Below are 21,502 nucleotides of genomic sequence, written 5' to 3' on the forward strand. Positions count from 1 at the left end.
CCATATCTTTGGTGATGAGTGGACGAAGAGTCAAAAGTGAACTTGGTGGAAATGAAAACATTTATTCACAGGTGGTACAGTTCACGCACACACTGACATGTAGAGTTACAGCAAACAACAGCGCACAGAAACAGTCGTTTGGTTAATTTAAGTAGAAACACAAATCTCTGTTTATGAATTCTTCCCTTTTAAATCCACATTATCCTGTGGCTTTTTCGCCAGAGCTGATTGATCAACCAGGGTGATGCTGTTTAAATTATCATGATAACTCTTGTACTTATTACATATTACTTATTGCGCCTACTGTCACAGATATCACTCTGAAATGCCCAGCGTGATTTCGGTTAAATTTAAATCCCAGTGGTTTAAAAATTCCCGATGACATGATTTATACAGCAGATTTATACAAACAAAACTTTGAGTCACTGGAGTCAACATGTTGCTTCACCGTCTTCCATGCAGCATGCAAATCCGATTTGGTTGTGGTGAGGTTTGGCTCAGAATAAAGTCCATAAAGGCGTAACTTTAAACAGCTTAGAGGTGAAATGGAAGTGTGCATGTGAGAGCAAGTAATGGACTGCAAGGCAGACTGCTTAATATTATTAACATTACTCAGTTCAGTCACTGGATCGTCAGGCTTCTTCTCAGTGCTTCTTTCTAAGAATAGTTTGACATACTTATATACTATATGCTTTTGTCAACATAGCAGCGAATAAGCAGGAAGACCAGACTGCGTTTTAGTGCATTTTCAGGGACAGCATTGGTTTGTTTGTGGTTTCTCTACTCTCAGTAATTTACAGCACATTGTCTTTTTTCATTTCCCTAAATGACAGTTATTATTTACACATAGCTCATGTTTCTCTTTGGAAACTAATAAAATGACGAGTGAGGAGGTTTTTTTAAAACCAGTGATTGCGGGTGGGGCAAATTGTAAAAGGAAAGTCAAAACACAAAAGTATAAAATATTTCTTTTCTTCATCATTTTCCTTTTTGCGTAAAAAGAAGCAAAGTGTGAATCAAACAACACAGCAGTGATCAGGTGGTTTTCCTGAGATGAAAATGTCCCACATGTAAAGAATAATTTACCGTGCACAAGTTCATAGAAAAACATTGTACTGCACACTACCAATAACTGAAAGTATGGCTCTAACACATTCTGTGGCTTTTCTTTTCAAGACACGGGTGCTGTGGTGGGCACTGAAGTGCACAGTAGGAATCGCATGGCTTTATGCAAAGTCACTATGGTGAATGAGAGAGGAGTGTGGAGGTGAATGCATCACACTTTCGGAGGAGGTCTGACTGCTTCCCTGTCTTTGTCACTGGGGCCCCTCATCCCCCAGGCTGCCACTCTGTGCAACCCAAGACTCTGAAGCTTCTCCACCAAGTTCCAGCTAAAAATGTTCCTTCGTCCTTCTTTGTGTGAGAAAAAGTCTCCTCTTTTGTCTGATACTGTAGAAAATGAAGGTTTTCCAGTGCGGCTGTAGTGCAGGTTGTGGTGGGGATGACGGGAAGCTGAGATGCCGCGCTCTTGCAGCAGTTGCAGGAGTCCCAGTGATGAAGTGCTAAGCTCTGTGGTGGCTGTCTGGCCTCCCTGGCCAAAGTCCTGCTGCAAGGCTGGTGAAGTGCTCACGTGCTCACGGTCCCGAGAAGGTGGCAGGCCGAAAGAGTGAAGGCTATTAAAAAAAAAGAAACAAACAAAATATTAAAACTAAATGACATAACATCTCCTCTACAAGCACATGCATATTCATATAAACCGACTGGGAAAAAAAGACGATGTGAGACGTTTTGGTTAGTTTAGCACATCAACACTAAAAAGTGGAGAAACATGATGTTAATATCCCAGTGATGAGGAAAACAGATCTGGTGTGGAAGAAAGTGGAAGAGATGGTAAAAAAAATATATATAATAAAAAACTCAAAAACAAGTAAGAGCAGATGTTACAACGGTAGGCACAGCGTTAGTAGAAGATAACATGCATAACGGAAGTAGGACTCATGGCGCATCAAGTAACATTTACAGACCTCCCACTACATCCTACTTAGCATCTAAAAGCAGTGAACCAACTTTTTAAATTGTTTTACCGTGGAAGGCAATGCAGTACATTAGATTTAGGTAGATCTATGTTTTATAAATATATTAAAATGTTTACACAGTAAACTCCTTTCTAGACTTATTGATCACTCATTTCATGCACAGAGTGAGGACTGGAAGTGCTGGAGATCATGCCTCTGTCGTTAATATTACAGACACTAATCAAGCATTCAGAGTGCATTTATAACACCAGGCTCTTACTTTTCCCTGGTGGCTCCTTCTAGAGTTGGAGAAAGAGCCTTGACAGACGTTTTCTACCATTGAGAGGGTAAAGAATGGAAGTTAGGAAAGACAGAGCAACTGCAATCTGTAATATCTATACCTGTTTAGAGTGGACCTATTGTGCTCATTTTCAGCTCCACAATTTTATTCTTGGAGTCTAAATTAGTAGCCTTAGAGCCTTGGGGAAGTAATTCATTCAAGTCATCTTCTGTATAAAATGAACCATTTTAGTGTTGGTGCCTTTAAAGCCACCTTTCCTATAAGACAGCTTACTTCTGATTGGCTGTCCCTTGCAAACAGAATACTTAAAAAGCAGTTTGTGGCTAAGAGCTATGTGCCTGGGATGGCCATAGTGTTAAGAGCATACACAGTGACCTCATTATGTCAAACTTTGCCCATATTTAGTATCGCTGCACACAATTTCACAAAAAAAAGAAAACAAACAATTTAGGCCCGCTTTAATGAAACTGACACTGGGAAAAAAAAGTTTGGGTTAGTAAATCTAGTTTAAAAGGTTAATAAAAAATCCAACTAACACTGCCTAAAGAGTATTTACCTTGGCCAGAGCTGTGAAAAAACACAATGAGCAAAGACGAAATAACCCCAAAACAGTATGTTCTTACCTAGTGGAGAAGGAGGGGATGATTAGGGAGGGTTGGAGGACTTGGCAGGTGGTGATGGGATGTGTGGGAGGGGTCTGAGGGAGGTTGGGACCCGATGAAGAGACTGTGAGGTCATGGAGGGGAAAAAGGTAGGTTAAACTACACATGTGGGAAAGGACACACATCTAAAGAGTCACTAAAAGACTGAATGAAGATGAACCCTGCACTAATTTTGCAAGGAATGGGAGCTATCCTCTATAATGAGAAGATATGCACTTCAGTAAATATGTCATCTGGAATTGAGTAGAAATGAGACAACTAGTTGACTTGTGTGTGTAGTGTGCCAATGTGTCGTACTCATGCCGTGAGCTCCAGAGAGGTGTGACAGGTCTGGCTCATCCTCCTCCAGGTCGTTCAAGCTGTAGACGTGCTGTATGTCAACTTCGAGCTCCCTGAAGTCTTTAGTTAGGACTCCCGGGCGTGGATGCAGGATACCTCCCAGGTTTGGTTTGGCCAGCTGCTGCCACTGGTGCAGAGTCACTGAGCCTGAAGAGTAGAGATTCAGAAGGTGTTGCCACTGAAGTGTGTGGTAAAAAAATACAGATGCATTACAAATACTGCTCTCTGAGCAGGGCAGCTTTTCATCCGTGGCATTTACTACAGAGGCTAAGGTGAAGAAGCTCGTCATTTTCTGTCTTGTTTTACTTTCTTATGCTTCATCAAGACTGCACAAATGCTGAAGCAGGTTTGAAGACATGATTAGAGAAACATAAAGCTAAAAATTTTACCTTCCAGAGGTTTGACAATCTGCAGACGGTCAGGTAGGTAGGACCTGGATCCTCCCGAGGAGCCACAGGAGTGTCGGGAGCTACCGTTGGAGTAGTTGGTGCCTGTTGAAGCAGCTGGGCTGGAGACCAGGCTGTAATTTGGCGTCAGGAAGCCACTAGAGCCCTCGCCTTCCTCACTGTCTGCTGCCAAGGCACGGAGTTTACGTTCGCGTTCCACATCGAAGAAAGGTCGGTCAGAAGAGTGGTTCTGCTGGCGGACTGAGAGTCTGCACAAGGCAGTTTCGAGATCCTGGCCTCCTGGTGTGCCTGGTTGACCTAAACGTTTTGGCCCACTAACGCTAAAAAGGAAAAATTAACAACATTATTTTAAAGTCAACATCCTACAGCTTCAAACTGTATCCCAAAATGTAAAATCTGTGTCGAATCTTTAGGCATTACTGTGGCATCTGATGTGCAGTCTTACCTGCTGTCTTCCTTCTGAGCATGATTGGAGCTCGGCTTGTCTTCCAAGTTCAGGCTGGCATTATCGGAGCCATAGTAGCTGGTCCGAGGGGTGCTGTTAGAGCTGGAAGGTGCGGACACCGGGCTGGAGCCTGGCACACCTGGTGAGTGGCATTGAGACCGCTGCCTTACAGCCTTGTTCACCACTTTCACAGTTTCAAAAACACGCCAGGGGTGGTTCCTGCCAGAGGAAACAGCAAAAGTAATGACATGAGTGTCTCTCTTACACATTCACACTCCTCCAAAAAAATATTCAGAATTGAAACTCATCAAAATTTTACACAAGCTACAGGGGGGAGATTGTATAATTGCCATTCATTTAGAAGCAACAAAGAAAACCCTTCAAACTTGAACTTAAAAGATTCTCCTCTGTTTGGAGACTCTTTTAACAAAAGAAACTACCAGTTAACAGTACCAGTATGGTACTGATAAGCAAAAGGGGTCAGTGTTGGGATATACCAAGGTGTCATGCTGTGTCAGTTAAAATTTAGCTGTAACAGTTTTAAGTGTAACCTACAATACCTTTAAGTCTATTAGCTTAACAGGCCTGCTGGCAAAGTGAATGCCTCACGCTATGGATCTTAGGCTGATGCAAAGAGTGAGGCAAGTCTGAGATTCTGTTTTTTCAAATAAAATGCGTTATTATATATCAGTGACGTATCTTTCAAATAGTATATGACATATACTATTTACATATATATTGAATAAATAAATGGTCAAATTTGTAATTGATTTTCACTTCAATTTGCATTTCAAATTCTGGTTCACTTTGTTTAACATTTTGGTTGATGATGTTCTTGTTCTTTGTAGTATATTGTCTCCTAAAACAAAAAAATTACCCAAATACGGGGAATGCATCCATACAAGAAATTAAATCAACAAACTACAGATTGCTTTGAATGCAAAATGCCATAACAAAGATGCACAGAGTGAGACACAGATGAAAGAGAAGAAAAAGCAAGAATAGATGTGCGTTTCATTTTTCACGTTTCCTTTTTCATTTCTACGGATCATTTTTCATGGGGGTAAAGTCACTGTCTCCACTATTAATTTGTTCAGAATTTCACAGACTGATTAAAACATATTTGCAATGTTCTTCTTCTTTGTTTATACAAGAGAACGCAAAACAATAAAAATTATACTAGTTTGTAATCAACTACTGGCCCACTCCATTTTCCTGACACCATCTAACACCTTATAAAATCATTAATTATCAAATACAAAACTAACATTAAGCATTTATTCAGCTAAATCATGGATGGATGTCAAGTAGCGTCATTACACACAATTGACATTGATGTAGTTCTTTTAACAGAAAACATTACGTACTAACAAAACGTAAGTCAAGTAAAACTTGTTATTCCCTGAAATCCAAATCGCATAAATTTAATCTAAAAAATTACCACAACAACACATAAACATGTAACATACTAAACCTTACTAGTAATTATTTTCAAACATGCATCAACTCAGTCAGTACTATTGTACCGGCTGTTTTTTTTCTTCTGTAAGGAATGTGTCTAATAAAAGCTGAGCTGCTATAAAAGTAAAAGCCACTTGACGAAGGCATTTGAGTTTAAGGTGTGATAGGGCAGGGAGTGGAACTACCACAGAATTTAAGTACTTAAGGTATAAAGGTGGTTTCCCAGAGCTGAACTTGTTTAACCTTAGTTATCTCTGTAGTTCTAGAAAATAATTCTTATGAAAACAGGAACATGAAACTACAACTGCTACTCAATATTCACGGTACAATCTGGTTTAGACCAGACAAAGTGGATAAGGATTTTTTTAAATGTGCATATAAGCCAAACAGACGCAGGTCACAGACTCACTTGTACTCTGAGGGAGCTGGGGTGTCTAGGCCTTTGCGGAAAGTGCCTTCAATCTCTGCTGCCAGTGAGTCCATGGGGAGGACTGAGGCCAATGAAGTGTACCGCTGCACGGTGCTATTTGGCAGGCTCTTGTTTCGAAGATTTTTAATGTCCTCTCGGGCTTCGTGGAGCATGTCCTTACACTCTGAGTACTTGTCCTGCAAGTCCTTGAGCTAGAGACAGGGGGTGACAAATCAGTCAAACTGTAGATCAAGGGGGGGAAAAGTGTCATGCCACTGACAAAATACACAGGAGCAGCTGAATATATATGTAGAAGCTTGCTATGATAAGCTTCTACACATACACATTTGATAATAAATCACCAAGCGGTGCTGGAATCAGCATATCTATCTAAAGCCAAAAATGGGTTTCTGTAAACACCTCAAACTCTACATCTGTGTCTATATTATGAGAGCTTTTCAGCCACACACAAAGACAAATCAAAACTGAGCTCATGTAATCATCTTAATCCAACACCAAAAATGCCGTTGAAGTCACAGAGATTACAAAGCGAGTATCTTACCTCAGATTTCAGTTTTTGCTGGCTCTCACGGGAGGCATTCAGCTGGTGGTTTAACTCCTCGTTCTCATGGGTGAGCTAGACGGAAAGAGAACAGAATTCAAAAAGTTTTAACACAAGTATTTAATATAATCCATAACAAAAGCTGTGCACATGTGTGAGCCTCTCACCCCTTTGCAGCGTGCCTGCAGGTCAACGATCTGAGCGAGCAGCGAGCTGATTTCCTCCTGCTGCCTGAGACAATCCTCTACTTTCCGCGCTAGCTCTTCCGACAAGTCAACCACCTGCTTATTGGCAGATGCTGAAACACACAAGTCCCATAAATTTCCTTGTGCCTGACTTATAATTCTCATTTTCATTGACTGAAGCAAGACTGTGACACTTACAGAGCTCATCCACACACACCATCATCAGCTCCTGTTCTTGCTCCTCGTAGATTGATGTCTCCGTTGAGAGCTCAGTAGCCTGCAGAAAAAATTATTAATAATCAATTATCATATGTGATGCTGAACAGCAGTCTTGAAAACTCTGTGTGCAATGTGCAAAGACGCACTGCATACTGTACTATTTATTTTCAAATAAGTGAATAAATAAACACATAACAAACAGGAATATCTCTTTAATTTCAAAGTTAGTGCATACCTCTAATCTGAGCTTGCGGTTCTCCTCCTCTAAACCTTTCAGTTTCTGCTGTAGGAAGTCATAGTGGATGAAGTTGGTGAGTGAACTTGATGATTCATTCCTTTTCATTCTAAAGAAAGAAAGAAATGCATTTATATTAAATAAAATCCAAATTTTTATAAGAAAAGTGATGAAAATGTTGATGTTGTGCGCTCTGCTGGGAAGGTGATTGGCTGCAGACTCCCATCTCTGCATGGCCTGTACACCTCCAGGACACTAGGGCGTGCAGCTCGGATCATAGCTGACCCTTCTCACCCTGGACGCAGTCTGTTTGACCTGCTCCCCTCAGGCAGGAGGTTCTGGTCCTTTCGCACCAGAACCTCTCATGAACAAACCACATGACTGTTCCTACCACTAACACATGACCCTACACTGTGCTCACTGCATCATTCCATGTTTGCACCGATCACCACCTGCACTCATGTATATATCTATCTACTTAGCACTTTTAATTTTTATTTTTATGTTTATTTAAGCATTATCTGACAGTATGTTTGCACTAAGTACTGCAGCAATTTCCTAATGTTGTAAACCTGCTCAACATTTGGCAATAAAACCCTTTCTGATTCTGATTCTGATTCTGAAAAAGAGTGATCAAGTGCTAAGCCCTGTATAAATAGGCTATTTTATAATATAATTAACGCTCAAAATAATTAGCATGGATCACTGCGATGAATCTAAGTTAACAGAGTCTAATAATGTGTAATAGGAATGATTAACTGCTGATGGGGAGGGTTTTACTAGTTGAAGACATTGAGAGGATCAGTGGGGATGTTCTGACGTCTGTTTACTTATGTATAAGCCCAAGGTAGTAACCAACAGTGTAAACACAATCCTTCATAGCGGACATTCACCATCATAAACACTGAGGAACATTTTGGTACCACTACAGCATGAAGTCCACTGAAAGTACTTTGTGATAACATCTTGAAGCATAGTTAGAGTATAGGATGCATTGCACCTCTGTTACAGATTTTTAGACAAATACAATTTTAGTCAGAAAAAAGCTACATATGTTAAAGTAAGACTTATACACAATATGCAAAACAAGTTGCCAGCAGCTCGTCATCATTCAACCCTGTGCGTTACACCATGTGCACATTTGTGTACTCACGGTGACTGCGACTGAGCGTTTTCAATCTCCTCAGTGCTCGCATAGAACTGAAGGAGGTCATCTCGCATCGAGAGCTCATGGCGCAGTTGAGCAATCTAGGAAAACAAGTCACGATCACTTAAGCACAGCAGAGTGTGGCACAACAAAGATGAAATATTTCCATCTCGCTATACAGGTGTGTATCAGGAGCCTTTCTGTTTACCTCCTCCTTTGCAATTTCAAGCTGTTCATCCAGCATTTCATTACGTGCCGTTAGTTCTTGGTTTTGCTTCAGGAGGGACTGGCCAATCCGTGCTGCCAATTCCAGATCACGCTCTTTCTGCAAAGTCATAATCAAACATATAAATTAATAAATACGTTGAGATATGTTTAAGGTTTTAAATGATTTGATTACACTGTACTAATTTAAACCGTAATTATGTAAGACCAAAATGTTAGTAGATAGCACTGAGAGAGGTGACAAAAATATGCAGAAAACTGTGGCAAACAGTGATGATCTGTGAGGCAGATAAGTCTAATCCTCTTAAATTCCATTCATCTGCTGTGTGTCTCTGTCTTACCTCCTCCAGCAGGTGGGTGACCGCCTTGATATCATGATATGTCTTGGTGACCTGGCCAACTCTGTCTGAGGACAGCACTGTGGGAGGAGTGAGAGATGAATTTAATGAATGAAGGAAAAGACATAACTGTAGATGGTAATGGAAGGGAACAGCAAGAAGTCAGTCGTGCTAACAGCAGGATGGTGTAAGGCTAACTAGACAACTAGATTGCTTTTGTCACTTTGATCTCTTGCCGTTTCTACTTTACAAATACCTTTAATAGGTTACATGATATTACGGTGTAAAGACTTTCCTGATATTTCTTGTCCATTACTGTAACATCTCTTTCTCTTTTTCTTTCTCTATTCAAAGCTGCTGTGCTTGGTTGCATTTGTCGATGCACTGGTGAACCTGAATTATCAAAAAGATAAAAACAAGATGTCCACTGGAGTGAAGAAAGACCCGCCTACCTGATAAAGTTACATTATTGCTATTTATCATTAACCAGATCTCGAGACACAACAGCTCCACATGGTCAGCCACAAACTGATCCTCTTAGCTTGATCCTTTTTAGCCCAGATAAGACGCCACTAAAGACCTCGTTCTCCTGGATGCTAATATAGGTCTATGTACAGGGACTAAACTGACTAGGTATTCACACCAGGAAAGGATAACAGTGGCTGGCTATTGACCTGTAACTTTGTTTACATCCTGTACAGTGAAGTAGACATAAACAAGCCAGTTAAAGCTGAAGTGGCGAACAGGATTAATCAGTCATTCGTTTAGGATAGATAAGACAGATTTTACATTAATAGCATTCATGTAATCATCATTTCTAAATTTCAATAGGTTAAATTATTTTTCAGACATTTACTAATAGGTATGAGGCGATCGTGGCTCAAGAGTTAGGAGTTCGCCTTGTAATCAGAAGGTTGCCGGTTCGAGCCCCGGCTTGGACAGTCTTGGTCGTTGTGTCCTTGGGCAAGACACTTCACCCATTGCCTACTGGCGGTGGTCAGAGGCCTGGTGGCGCCAGTGTCCGGCAGCCTCGCCTCTGTCAGTGCGCCCCAGGGTGGCTGTGGCTACAATGTGGCTGCCATCACCAGTGTGTGAATGTGTGTGTGAATGGGTGGATGACTGGATATGTAAAGCGCTTTGGGGTCCTTAAGGACTAGTAAAGCGCTAGATAAATACAGGCCTTTTACCATGAGATCGTGGTTTCACTTTGTTTCTGTCTTTGCAATAATGCCTTTAATTATAGGTACTGTTTAGTGGCATGCCTCATTTGTGTAAAATGCATATATACAGTGTTTTAGAATCTGCTTAAAGATGTGCAGACATTGGCTGGATTAGCTTACGATTCTGTATGCAACATCTCTAAAGTTAAATAATCTTACTTCAGATGAAAGCTTAGCTAAAGAGATGGGAAGCTGCCTGGCACACAATTAGACTGTCCTGAATTTGGCCTAGAAACACAGTGATTGGATAGCTGTGTCAGTATCTAATCAGCCTAATGGAAGGAACCCAATGTTAGGCTGGACTGTACCGCATTGCTCTGTGTAAGAACACTTTATATTGGCCATAACTTATAGCATGAACCTCATCTACAGGATTTATTTTTACTAAGATCAAAGAAAAATTTGGTCATTGTCAAAATATGTGAGATCAGGAACTTAATTATTTTGTTGAAGACTTCTCAGGAGCAGTAGAGGGGATCATGTGTCAAAGCCAAAGAGTTGATTCTAGGACACACACAGAGATGACAAATGATGCTTGCCACCCTTTGGATTCAATTTTAATGCTCACTGTTGGCTATGTAACAGGTCAGCTGGCAGGATAATATTTCTCTCAAGGACACTGCAGCAAGGCAAAAGCACTTGAATACCCAGCCTCCACTGAATGATAACACTAGCTCTGCAGGTCTGCATCATAAAAGTCAGGTCAGAGATACTGTCTAATGTCTCGTATTAAAATCCAATCTCTTTAAAATGTGAGCATAATCAAACAAATGCAAGTGTTACAAAAATCCTGAAATTTAATCTGCTAATGAAAAAATGTCACATGTTCAGCAACATTTCAACAATAGAGATAAGACTTCAAGGTCAATAATAATCCAAACTGGAAACGAAACAGCAAATCGTCACAGTGATGCACGTCTACTTGTGCACTAATGTGATGACCACAATAGAATCTGTAAATTAACAAAGGTTAATCAGATAATAGGTTAACTTCTTTAAATCCTATTGTCCTGAAAGTGCAGTGCTAAGGGGAAAGTCTGCAGCAGGACTACTGGTAGGAACACATTTTCATTTTCACATATCCAAAACAATGACATGTTAAACCAAGAAGAAACACTACTTTTTTACATTTTACTGCCTAATCTCAGTGGTTACAAGAACATTAAACTGAAGTTAGAGTACTGTGTATTATTTACACCCTCTATCCCACTGGCCAAAATACCTAATCTATTTCCTCTTAACCCAGCTGTCACGGCACAGAGCAGATCCAGGTAGAGGTTTTGGGGTCTAGGCTGAGCTAAATCTAGTCAAGTTCAATGGACTGCAAGTCTAATACTGTTCCTTAATGACTTAGGTGCGCTTATGACGTCTGTTAGGTTGAGGGATCAGACGGACATAGATGAGCTCCAGGAATAACATTTACAGTGATCATTGATCTGTATTGTTCTGAAGGTGACCATTTGATAGGATTGGCAGGATAAAATATTTGTCTCACAAGACTTCCTAGTGCAAATCTGTCTGTACATTTTTAGTGCAGTTTAAGCAAGTCAATAACAGTATTAAGGGACAGATCCAAGTTAAAATACATGTCACTAAAAAGAAATATAGGACTTATATTTCTGATTAACATTTGGTTTGCACCGTCATGCACACCCACACAACATGCAGCACAGAGGGGAAAAAACACAGCTATAAATGCACACATTAAATAAAAGGCCTGGAACATGTCACACAGTCATTCAGATAAAAACAAGCCTACATAGACATGCATTTACTTATAAAGTACTAGAGCAGTACCAGATTTTTTTTTGGTATACAAACTGATCTGGAGAAAAAGCAAAAAAAAAAAATTATGTTATGTAAAATGTCTCAATTTGGCAAATGTCAGTTTAAATTGGTGCATTTTAATGCACCAGTCACATTTAGGAAAAAGCTCCTGAAATTATAGGATTGGAACTAGAGCAGCAGTACAGTAATGCACCTGCAGTTGTTGTTCCTCAAAAGCACATCTATTAAACAGTAGTCATTCTTAGAAAGAGAAATATGTCTAAATTCTCTAACTTGTCCTGCAAAAACTAAAGCTAATTTTGCTTTTTTCCCCCCTTTGTTTGTTGCAGGAGAAAGGAAAAAACATATATAGTGTAACGCTGGATCCATACAGTAAAAAGAGAAAACACAAAATGGAATGACCGAGAATTATAATTTGATCGCTTGCATACACAGCCTGGTTGTGCTGCTGCAGCATGCATGGGCATACACACTCACAGGTACTCTGACCTTCACAACACTAAAAGGAAAAACTGAAACTGAATACACTTACAAAACTTTACACCTCTTGATGCTCTAATTTTGAACTAAAGCTTCAAGCAGGGTCTGCAAAGACTCGCTTTTTGTTAAAGGTTAATCTTCATTTGCACAGTGTATCTTCAGTGACACAACTGCACCCTGCAGTATACGCAGTTCACCATTAAGTATTAAAGTGCTTAGATAACGAGGACCATGACAACGCAATGTACTACAGAGTACACCAGACAAGAATATCTGAGTTGCACTTGAACTTGACCTTTAATATTTTACTTCTACATTCTCTTATTTCTATTTTCTAAGTATGAGCTCTGCAGAAGAAGATCAGCACATCTCACCTTGTGTCACCTCCCTGCAAAGGTTGTCATTGTTGTTGTTGTTATTGTTATTGCTGTTGTGGCATTTGTTCTCCTCTGCTATTTCATCTAAAAGACTGGAATGGCTCCTCTCCTCCTCGTCTCCCTCAGATGCTGAGGAGCTCCACACCTCCATGGTGATGGATGAAAAACTGCTCTCTGTATCTCCGTCCATGGGTTAAATCCCTCGTTCTTCTACTCCTGCTGTCTGTCAGCTGTGCTGTGACAAACCATTTGTGTCTCTGGCATGAATCTGCTGGCGTGTGTGTAGGGTAAAGCAATATCAACTAGACTGTGTGAGTGAGTGAGTGTATACGCCTCTATTTGCGTGTGCATGAGAATGTGAGCTGCTTGTTGTTAATATATAATCCGTCAGACTGTAAGGGCCATCTGTCGTCATGCCTGCCTCCCTTCACCTGGCCACGTTGGACTACCGGGTAAGAAAAGAGGGGGGGAAAGGAGAAGGGGTAAAGGAGGCATCAAAGTCTAAATGGCAAGCCATAAAATCTGATATTTATTAATTATTGTTAGCAATAATTAAAAGATATGAGTGACATGAGACTACAAATGACAATAATTCTGGTTGGGGCATTTGGTGCAGTTCAAAAGGATGCTGCACAAAGCCCACCCACCCCTGTAAACTGAGCAAGATAGTAGCTTCCATCCATGCCAGTGGCTGGTCTAATTCTCCTCACATACGCAGTACCAGATAGAGGAGGGGGCTCTGCGTAATAGTGGTGCAGGCAGAGTCACACCCACTCCCACAGGGGACTGATGGAGGCAAAAGCCCCTGTTCTTAATTACTGAGTAAGTTTTCACAGATAATAATAAAATGAAGAAGTTTTTTGTTTTTCTCTGTAAAAATATTACAGACACTAAAATAATATAAAAGTCACAAATATTCTACATCTTCATCATATATGTCCAGTCTGTGCATCTTGTGACTTCAGTTGTTGCCCAAGCCAAAGCAGTTTCTTACAATCAAATATTTACCTTCTAATTAATTTTTCACCCACAAACTGACCGTGTGCCTGTCAAATTCTGTAAAAGACATTCATGCATTTGTTATTCCCTGAAGAATGCACGTGAATTACGTGCACGTCCACGGAAGGAATGGTTCAACCATGAGACAAGAGACAACACAACTAAAAGAAAAGCAAATGGTTATAAGGAAGTAATGATGTGTGGACTTCGCCCTTAGTAATAAAAAAAGTGACAAAAGCTTCACTTTCAAGTCACCAGCCAGAAACAAAAGAAAACCTGTAGTCTAGCACGTTCATTAAAAAAAAGAAAATCCTGCAGATATAGTTCTTAAGATCACCTTATAAACTTTGAGTAAGAGCTCAATAGCATGAAATAGGACCCTTGCGTAACTCATTGTGTGTTTCTTTGTTTACTAAGAGTCAAATGTTACTGATAAAAGTCTGCAAAGTGAGAGCTGATATCATTGATATGAGCTGATATGAGATCATATTCATGCAGGGGAACACCCTGGAAGGTCACTTGCTACCTTGTTTTGCTTCAGGGCATCTACAGAAAAAACGTTGTGCACAGTCGTCACGTAGTGCTCGCATCTCTGGTTGTGATAACTTTATGATCCTTTATGGAAAGGTAAAACATGAATCAATATCCAAATATGCTGGAGAACAATGTTTCTAATTGAACCAAAAAATCTCCTTTTACTGCATGCCTGAGCCGCTTCATGGTTACTTCCCATGCACTCCTTGTTAGGGATCACTGGTTTTGTGAATCATTACTGTTATTTTTGATAGCGCTAAAAAAATTATCTTAATACTTCCTTGACAAACTGGCTATACTACTCATTGTTTGTTCAGTTCATATACGTTTTCACATTAGGTTAAACAATTTCCAATGCTAAACAATTATATTTATTTTCTGACCAGTTACTTACAAGAAAGTCAAATTTTTAGCTCCTATATGTTCCACAATGTTATAAGTTGCTACATTGGTTCTTTAGAGCAAAAACTTAGCAGGTTTTTGGCTCTTTAGCTGTATGCTCAAAGAATGCAGAAAGAGCAAAGTACAACAGTAAAGCTATAGGCTAAAAAACCAAAATAATGAACTGAGTGGGGTCAACATCAGTGATTATATGTGGATTTACCTTACAACATAAAGCACCTTGAGACAACGCCTTTATACATTGTGTATGTGGTTTGATCTACTATCATTACATAAATATTATTAAACAAATTCAACATTCGATGACGCGCCAGATACTCTACACAATGCTAAAATATGCACCAATTTCAACATTAACTGTGATCAATATTTAGAAAGAGATTTAATCTCAATCCTAGAAATGATTGAAAAGTGTTTTTCATTAACTAGCATTATATCAAATGACTCCAAGACTGCAAACAAAACACAAAGAAAGAGCACAGAGGAGCAGGGTGTGAGCTTAAGTAAAGAACTCAAACAACACCATATGCCACATGCCAAAAAGAGCCACAGCAGCATGGCACAGTCTGCATGGGTCAGGTTAGTCTGTCCTGTTCCGTATAGCAATACGTGGGTTGGCATCACGTAGGTAGAGCCTATTTAACATTACGAGGACACAAACATGCAATCCTATTACTATAAATCAGGGCTATAGGGACAGGAAACCACTCTAACTCCTTTTTTAATTTTTAAAATATAGAAACAAGCAAAAACACAATATAAGGTAATGGGGCAGTTATTTACATATTTAGCTTCATATATAAAATTATTCCTTATGAAAAGAGATCCAACTATAATGACAGAAACATACAATAGTATAATAGTGTATAAATGTATTAACAAAATTATTAATTCAATATTTAATACCTCAAAGAACTACAGAATCCAATTCTAGGATTCTCTCATCAGCTGTATTTTATAATTTGAGAGCAAGTCAACATGTTTCAGGACAATAACAACAGATGCATTGAGTCTTGCAGCTACTCTATAGTAGTTCATGATGACTTTATTTAAAACAGAGGATGTATTAACATCAGTGTTGCAAGTGACTGCCAACATTGTCTTTGTAGTGATGTCAGAGTCGCCATTAGGATATGCTGTTTGCGGAGCTGCAGCATAAACTGCTTAGAAGTCATGACTGCTTAATCGGATTAGTGACATTTGACATCTGCGACTCACCTAAATGTGGTGCGTGTGTGCGCGTGGGGGAGGTTGGGTGCACAGCACGACCAGAGAGATGGAAGGTCCTTTTTATTTCTTACCACCAAGTTTAAACATTATGAAAAGGAGCTTCCTGAAATATTTATTCTCCATTTAAAATAATAAAATAAAACATTTAGCATAAATGGAAATGAAAGGTTTAATATTTAATATTCCAAGTTTAATACTCGAAAACTGTAAGTTTGTATGACTAGTTAGTTTATCCAGTCTTTGATCAGAATAAAAACTAAATGCACTATAGCAATGACACATTCACCAAACTTTATAGGCCATAAACACAATAATGCAGCTTACTATTAAAATTTTCATATTCACTCTTGTGAGTACTGTTCCCTTTATATCTTTACAAAGCAAACCGAAACGTGCTTTGTGTGCTGCACAACAGCTAACTAGTCTGTTTTCGATTACTATGTTGACAGGCGCGCCTTCACATTTATTGTCTTTCCTTCAGTACCTTATCGAGTACAAAGCGGCCGTGAGAACATTCTTGGCCAACCATCAAAAGTAACATATTAATGTTCAACGAACCAAACCTAAACTTTACTCGGGCAAAGACTGAGCTCTAAAACAAAAGGCAAAAAATTAACACAATGATTGTTTGATTTTTCTCTTGGGACAATCTCTACATTTTAATTAATTCTTACTTCCCTGTGACAATACGCGTTTTTATTCTTGTGATGTTTTAAAGGTAAAAACAACTATGAGGAGCTGAAGTCAGTACACGTTTACTAAATTAAATAAACTTTTTTTTTCCCCCTATGGCAACAATGAAACATTTTGGGAGATTGAGCCCACTAAAAAGGCAGCAATTCAGGAAAGTGAAAGACTAAACTTTAACACAACTTAAAATATTTTATCATCATGTTTATCTATCGTCTGTAAACACAAGTAGAACTTAATTTTGCATGAATCCATAGATACTACAGTTTCTGTTACAATGGCAAAACCAATTCTGCATAAATATAATTTGATTGACCGCAAACGTGCACATTGAATAAAGACTCAGAGCTGGAAAACTGAAAACTGATTGCAACTTCTACAAAAGGTACTTTGAGTCAGGGGGTCATTTTCCATACTTGGATTAACGTTTCAGCTGGATTACAGCTTTGTTCACGATCTGATGTCATCCTGGAATTACCTCTTCTCTGAAACTGTTTGGTTGGTTGTCAAAGTGATATGTCGGTAAGGTCAAACCTACTCGGAAACAAGTTAATTTAACATAAACAGGATTAGATGGCAGCCTTAAACAGATCTCAGTCGAAATATCTACCCGACCATGGATCAAGCATTCTTGTAGAAGGAACACACTGACAGAAGGAAAAACATTTGAAATTGTAATTATACTGTACGACTTTAAATATGCTTGTATTTTTTTAAAGTGAGAGAGTCACGCTAATTCAACTAGAAGAGACAAACTAGCATAGGGTAACTATTAGCACATCACAAAAGGAGCTTAGCTTGATGACGTTCCCTGCTACTGCCACCAAACATTTACGTATTAAATGAACGAATTACACAACAGGGCCTGTGATAATCATAGACTGTATATAAAACACAGACTTTAACGTCTGAAGATAGACATCAGTGCACATATATTTAAAGTTGCATTTTTTTCTAACGTCCTGCAGGGGGAGACTGTGGTAGCAAAAAGAGATCTGATTGAACAGAAGTACAAGATAACAACCTGATTGCACAATTCCTTTATCAATTCACGGCATATATAAACAGGAAAAAAATAAAGTAGTAAAGAAAAATAAGGAAATTTGTGTTTGGTTAATTATTTCTTTGTTGCAAAAATTCTTCTTAGCAATAAATATGTATAATAAAGCTTCCAAACTACTGTTAGAAAGTCTGTTTATTCCCCCTTAAATGTGCCACATCTAATGCATTTGTGGGTTGAGCAGCAGAGATGAGAATGTGGGCTCTGCCCATGGAAATGTTGGCAAATCTTCTCTACCCCAGGTACTCTCTAACCAGACAGACCACACACAGCCAGTCTCTAATGTCCACTCCAGAGAGGCCTTCAGAGATGCCAGGAGGCCTGCCATGACTACCCTTCATCATCAGGCCCATTTGCATTGGTGTCAGCAGCATGTGCGCTAGAACCTGAAAATGTGAAGGAAAGTTATGTTCAGCAATGACTCCAGATTCTGCCAGTGGCAGTTGGATCCTAGGGTCAAAGAGATGCTATGCTGATTACGGCACCAACAGGATATCTACTTTTGTTGGAGGCGGTGTGATGGCGTGGGGCGACATCTCCCTCACTAGAAAAACAAGGCTTGTTTTGGAGTTATCTCAATGCAGAGAGATATCAAGATAAGATTCTGTTACCAGTGGCAATCCCATATCTCCACAGTCTGGAACAGAACTCTGTGCTCCAAGATGAGAATACTCGCCCCCATAGAGCAGGGTTTATTAGAGACTACCTCCAAAATCTGGGAGTGGAGAGGATGGAGTGGTCTGCCTGCAGTCAGGATCTCAACCCTACTGAACACCTGTGGGATCAGCTTGAGCTTGCAAAGACAGCAGACAGCATTCGTTCCAGAATGAATAACACAATCAAACTGGCTGACTTTCAACAAATGCTGGTAGAAGACTGTGACGCTGTCCCACAGCTGTGCGTGACCAGCACGAGGAGGAGGTGTCAAGCTTTTGTGCCTGTGTATGGTTCCTCCACCGTTTGTTAAATTAATAAATTGTCACAATGTCTTGTTTCTTCATACTTCAATCTTCAAATCCAACAAACAACACCAAACAAAAGCTGTTTGGCATCAGCAGAGAAGATTTGACAAGTTTTTCATGGGAGCAACCCACATGCTCAACTCTGCTGCCCAACCCAAAAATGAATTTCCCTTACAAATGTCTTACCATTTAAGGAGAAAATCAACAGGCTTTCTAATAGTATAGGATTTGTAGCAAAGAAGCATTGTAAAAAAACAGGAAAAAAATCATCCAAACACAAATTTCCTTACTTTTAGTGTGGTATTATTTAGAAAATCCTACATCTTCAATTATCTCAATCACAAGATTTTCAGAAAATCTGACCCCTGCCCTTGACCTTAGAGGGATTCTAAGATTTTTAGTACATGCACCTACGATATCAATCACAAAATCCTGAGTTTCGTCATTCTTGAGTTATCGAATTTACAAAACTTGGGTGTCCACGCTACGCACCACCCGGGGGAGTGGCGACAATACCCATTCAGCCTCTAAGGGCAAAGAGGTAAAAACCCACAGCAAACAAACAATCAATCTTATAATGAATGAAAAAGAAGATAATGTATGTTTTGGAATGACTTAAAGCAGTGGTGTCGAACTCCAGGCCTCAAGGGCCGGTGTCCTGCAGGTTTTAGATATCACCCTGTTTCAACCCACTGAATCAAATGATTAGTCCATTACCAGGCTTCTGGATAACTTTAAGACATGTTGAGGAGGTAATTTACCAATTTAAATCAGCTGCACTGGATCAAGGACACATCTAAAACCTGCAGGACATCGGCCCTCGAGGCCTGGAGTTCGACACCTGTGACTTAAAGTAATAACTTTAATAGAAGAGCTGATGGTTTAACCTGAAGAGAGTTTTCAAACAAAGACATTCCAGAGTATTAATAAACTGAAACAGTTTTGATGTTTAATGTTTTAAAATTCCTTCACTGTGCATGTTTCACAAACAGCTACAGTACAATAAGTTTGTTGCTGCTTTAACAAGAGTTAAAGAAGTCAATAATCCATTTTTATAGCCTTTCTAACAACAACTTTACAGTTCAGTCAGAGCTGAAATGAAACAGTACTCACAGAAGTATTTGAGTGTTTCCTCAATCTGGTCATGTGTGAGTCCCAGTACGACCTCTGGTGGCACCAGAGGGGTGTGCAGCCAGTCGTCGTTGTCATATCCAAACACACTGTCTGCTCGAAGAGTGTAGTTGGGTTGACCCTCTGATAGGAGGCTCACTATCTCAAGCTCCGGCAGATCTGAACAAAGGTCTGAGTGTGGGGATTGTTTGTGTGCACATGTATGTTTTTAATGAAGATTGATGAGTGTATGGATTAATATGAGAGAGAGGAAAAACAAAAAGAAAGTGGACATTAAGACCCAAAACAAAGCCAATGTCACCTGCAAGTGTACACTGCCCTCTACTGACAGATGATTGAATCTGCAATGCAATGCAATCCCTTAATACAGTGGTTCCCAAACCTTTTTTGCTAGGCCCCCCTTTGTTTTACAAGAAAAATGTCTCCCCCCCCCACCTCCCGCGCGCACGCACACACACGCACACACACGCACAGTCACATCTCCAACCACACACACACCCATATTTTGCTCCATTATTTCACACCTCAAATATTTTGTAAACAATTAAGCAAATACAAGTAATTTGCAATAAATTACAGGTAGTAATAAAATAAACTACTAACTCTTTTATGCTACGTCCACAGCTACACGGGTATTTTTGAAAACACAGCTGTTTCGTCCACACGTAAACGGCGTTTCGAATCACCGAAAACGGAGATTTTTCAAAACTCCTGTTTTGCGTTTACGTGTGGACGAGGAATGCAGAGTTCGTCACGCAACGTCAAAGGTATGTGCCTTTTTCACGTCACGCTGTGCGCCACGTTATTGTTTACATGAGATGAATTGCAGAATGGCAGATAGTCAGATTAACAGTATTTTGTCTCTATCTTCAGTTTTTACACTTTGTTTTTTCAACATTGCTATCAATACATTTTTCAAAAAATGCCTCTCTGTGCCTCTCTGTCACACGGACAAACTGTGGGATACTGTTTGTCCGTGATTTAGACAGGGGGAACAAATCGTGGCAGGATCAGCCTGATATTATTTGTATCCCACTGTAACTTTACTGTATAAAGAGCTAACATCTCCAAAATGTCAGGAGTAGTTAGTCATTACAAGAAGTGTTTGTGAACTAAAAATCAAGAATGTGGGATCCTGTTTGTCCGTGATTTGAAGAGCCCAGCGCTGCTCCCGACGCAGGGAAAACCAATTATGCAGGGGAGACCTATCTTGACACTTGTGCAGGTGAAACCAAAGGACAGATATGCTTCACCATATTTTCTAGTCTTTGGCTTAGAATGAAGTTGGTTTGGAAACATATTCAGCTATGCTTCATCTCCTGCTTTGCGTTTGTGTGGGCGTCCCGTACTAGCAGTGTCCAAGCGTTTTGGGTTTTTTCCCCTTTTCATACTGCGCCCTCCCTGCAATGGCTCTGCCCCACACTTTGGGAAGCTCTGCCTTAATAGATGCACACTGAGTCAGAATTAACTGAAGAAACATGCAGATCAGCTTAGTTCACTTGTATATTTAGGTAGGACACTGACTTTCAAACCACCATTAAAAAAAATAAAGACCTACCAGTTAGAGTTGACACATCATGGCAGGCTCGTTGTCCCAGCTCACTTAAGTACCCCTGTGAGGCAACGTGAAGAGGCTGAGGGTCCACGTCCAGGGACCCCTTAGCCTCCCCCTGCCCCTC

General features: G+C 39.9%; 1 protein-coding gene across 1 annotated transcript in view; it reads right to left on the bottom strand.

Moving 5' to 3' along the window:
• Positions 1-42: 42 nt before the first annotated feature.
• Positions 43-21,502, bottom strand: part of hap1 (huntingtin associated protein 1) — a 21,997-nt gene continuing 537 nt past the window's right edge. The window contains exons 2-16 of the mRNA XM_026169401.1: positions 21,382-21,502; positions 19,806-19,994; positions 8,954-9,030; positions 8,596-8,712; positions 8,394-8,488; positions 7,241-7,349; positions 6,985-7,063; positions 6,769-6,899; positions 6,602-6,676; positions 6,040-6,251; positions 4,170-4,388; positions 3,707-4,044; positions 3,276-3,464; positions 2,940-3,042; positions 43-1,673 (exon numbers count right to left, since the gene is read on the bottom strand). The exon at positions 21,382-21,502 is cut by the window's right edge and continues 191 nt beyond it. Of these exons, the coding sequence (XP_026025186.1) occupies positions 1,277-1,673; positions 2,940-3,042; positions 3,276-3,464; positions 3,707-4,044; positions 4,170-4,388; positions 6,040-6,251; positions 6,602-6,676; positions 6,769-6,899; positions 6,985-7,063; positions 7,241-7,349; positions 8,394-8,488; positions 8,596-8,712; positions 8,954-9,030; positions 19,806-19,994; positions 21,382-21,502 (2,451 nt within the window). The 3' untranslated portion in view covers positions 43-1,276. The remainder of the gene's footprint in view (positions 1,674-2,939; positions 3,043-3,275; positions 3,465-3,706; positions 4,045-4,169; positions 4,389-6,039; positions 6,252-6,601; positions 6,677-6,768; positions 6,900-6,984; positions 7,064-7,240; positions 7,350-8,393; positions 8,489-8,595; positions 8,713-8,953; positions 9,031-19,805; positions 19,995-21,381) is intronic.

The sequence above is a fragment of the Astatotilapia calliptera genome, chromosome 6 (assembly GCF_900246225.1).
Source record: "Astatotilapia calliptera chromosome 6, fAstCal1.2, whole genome shotgun sequence".
In the NCBI taxonomy this organism is placed as follows: domain Eukaryota; kingdom Metazoa; phylum Chordata; class Actinopteri; order Cichliformes; family Cichlidae; genus Astatotilapia; species Astatotilapia calliptera.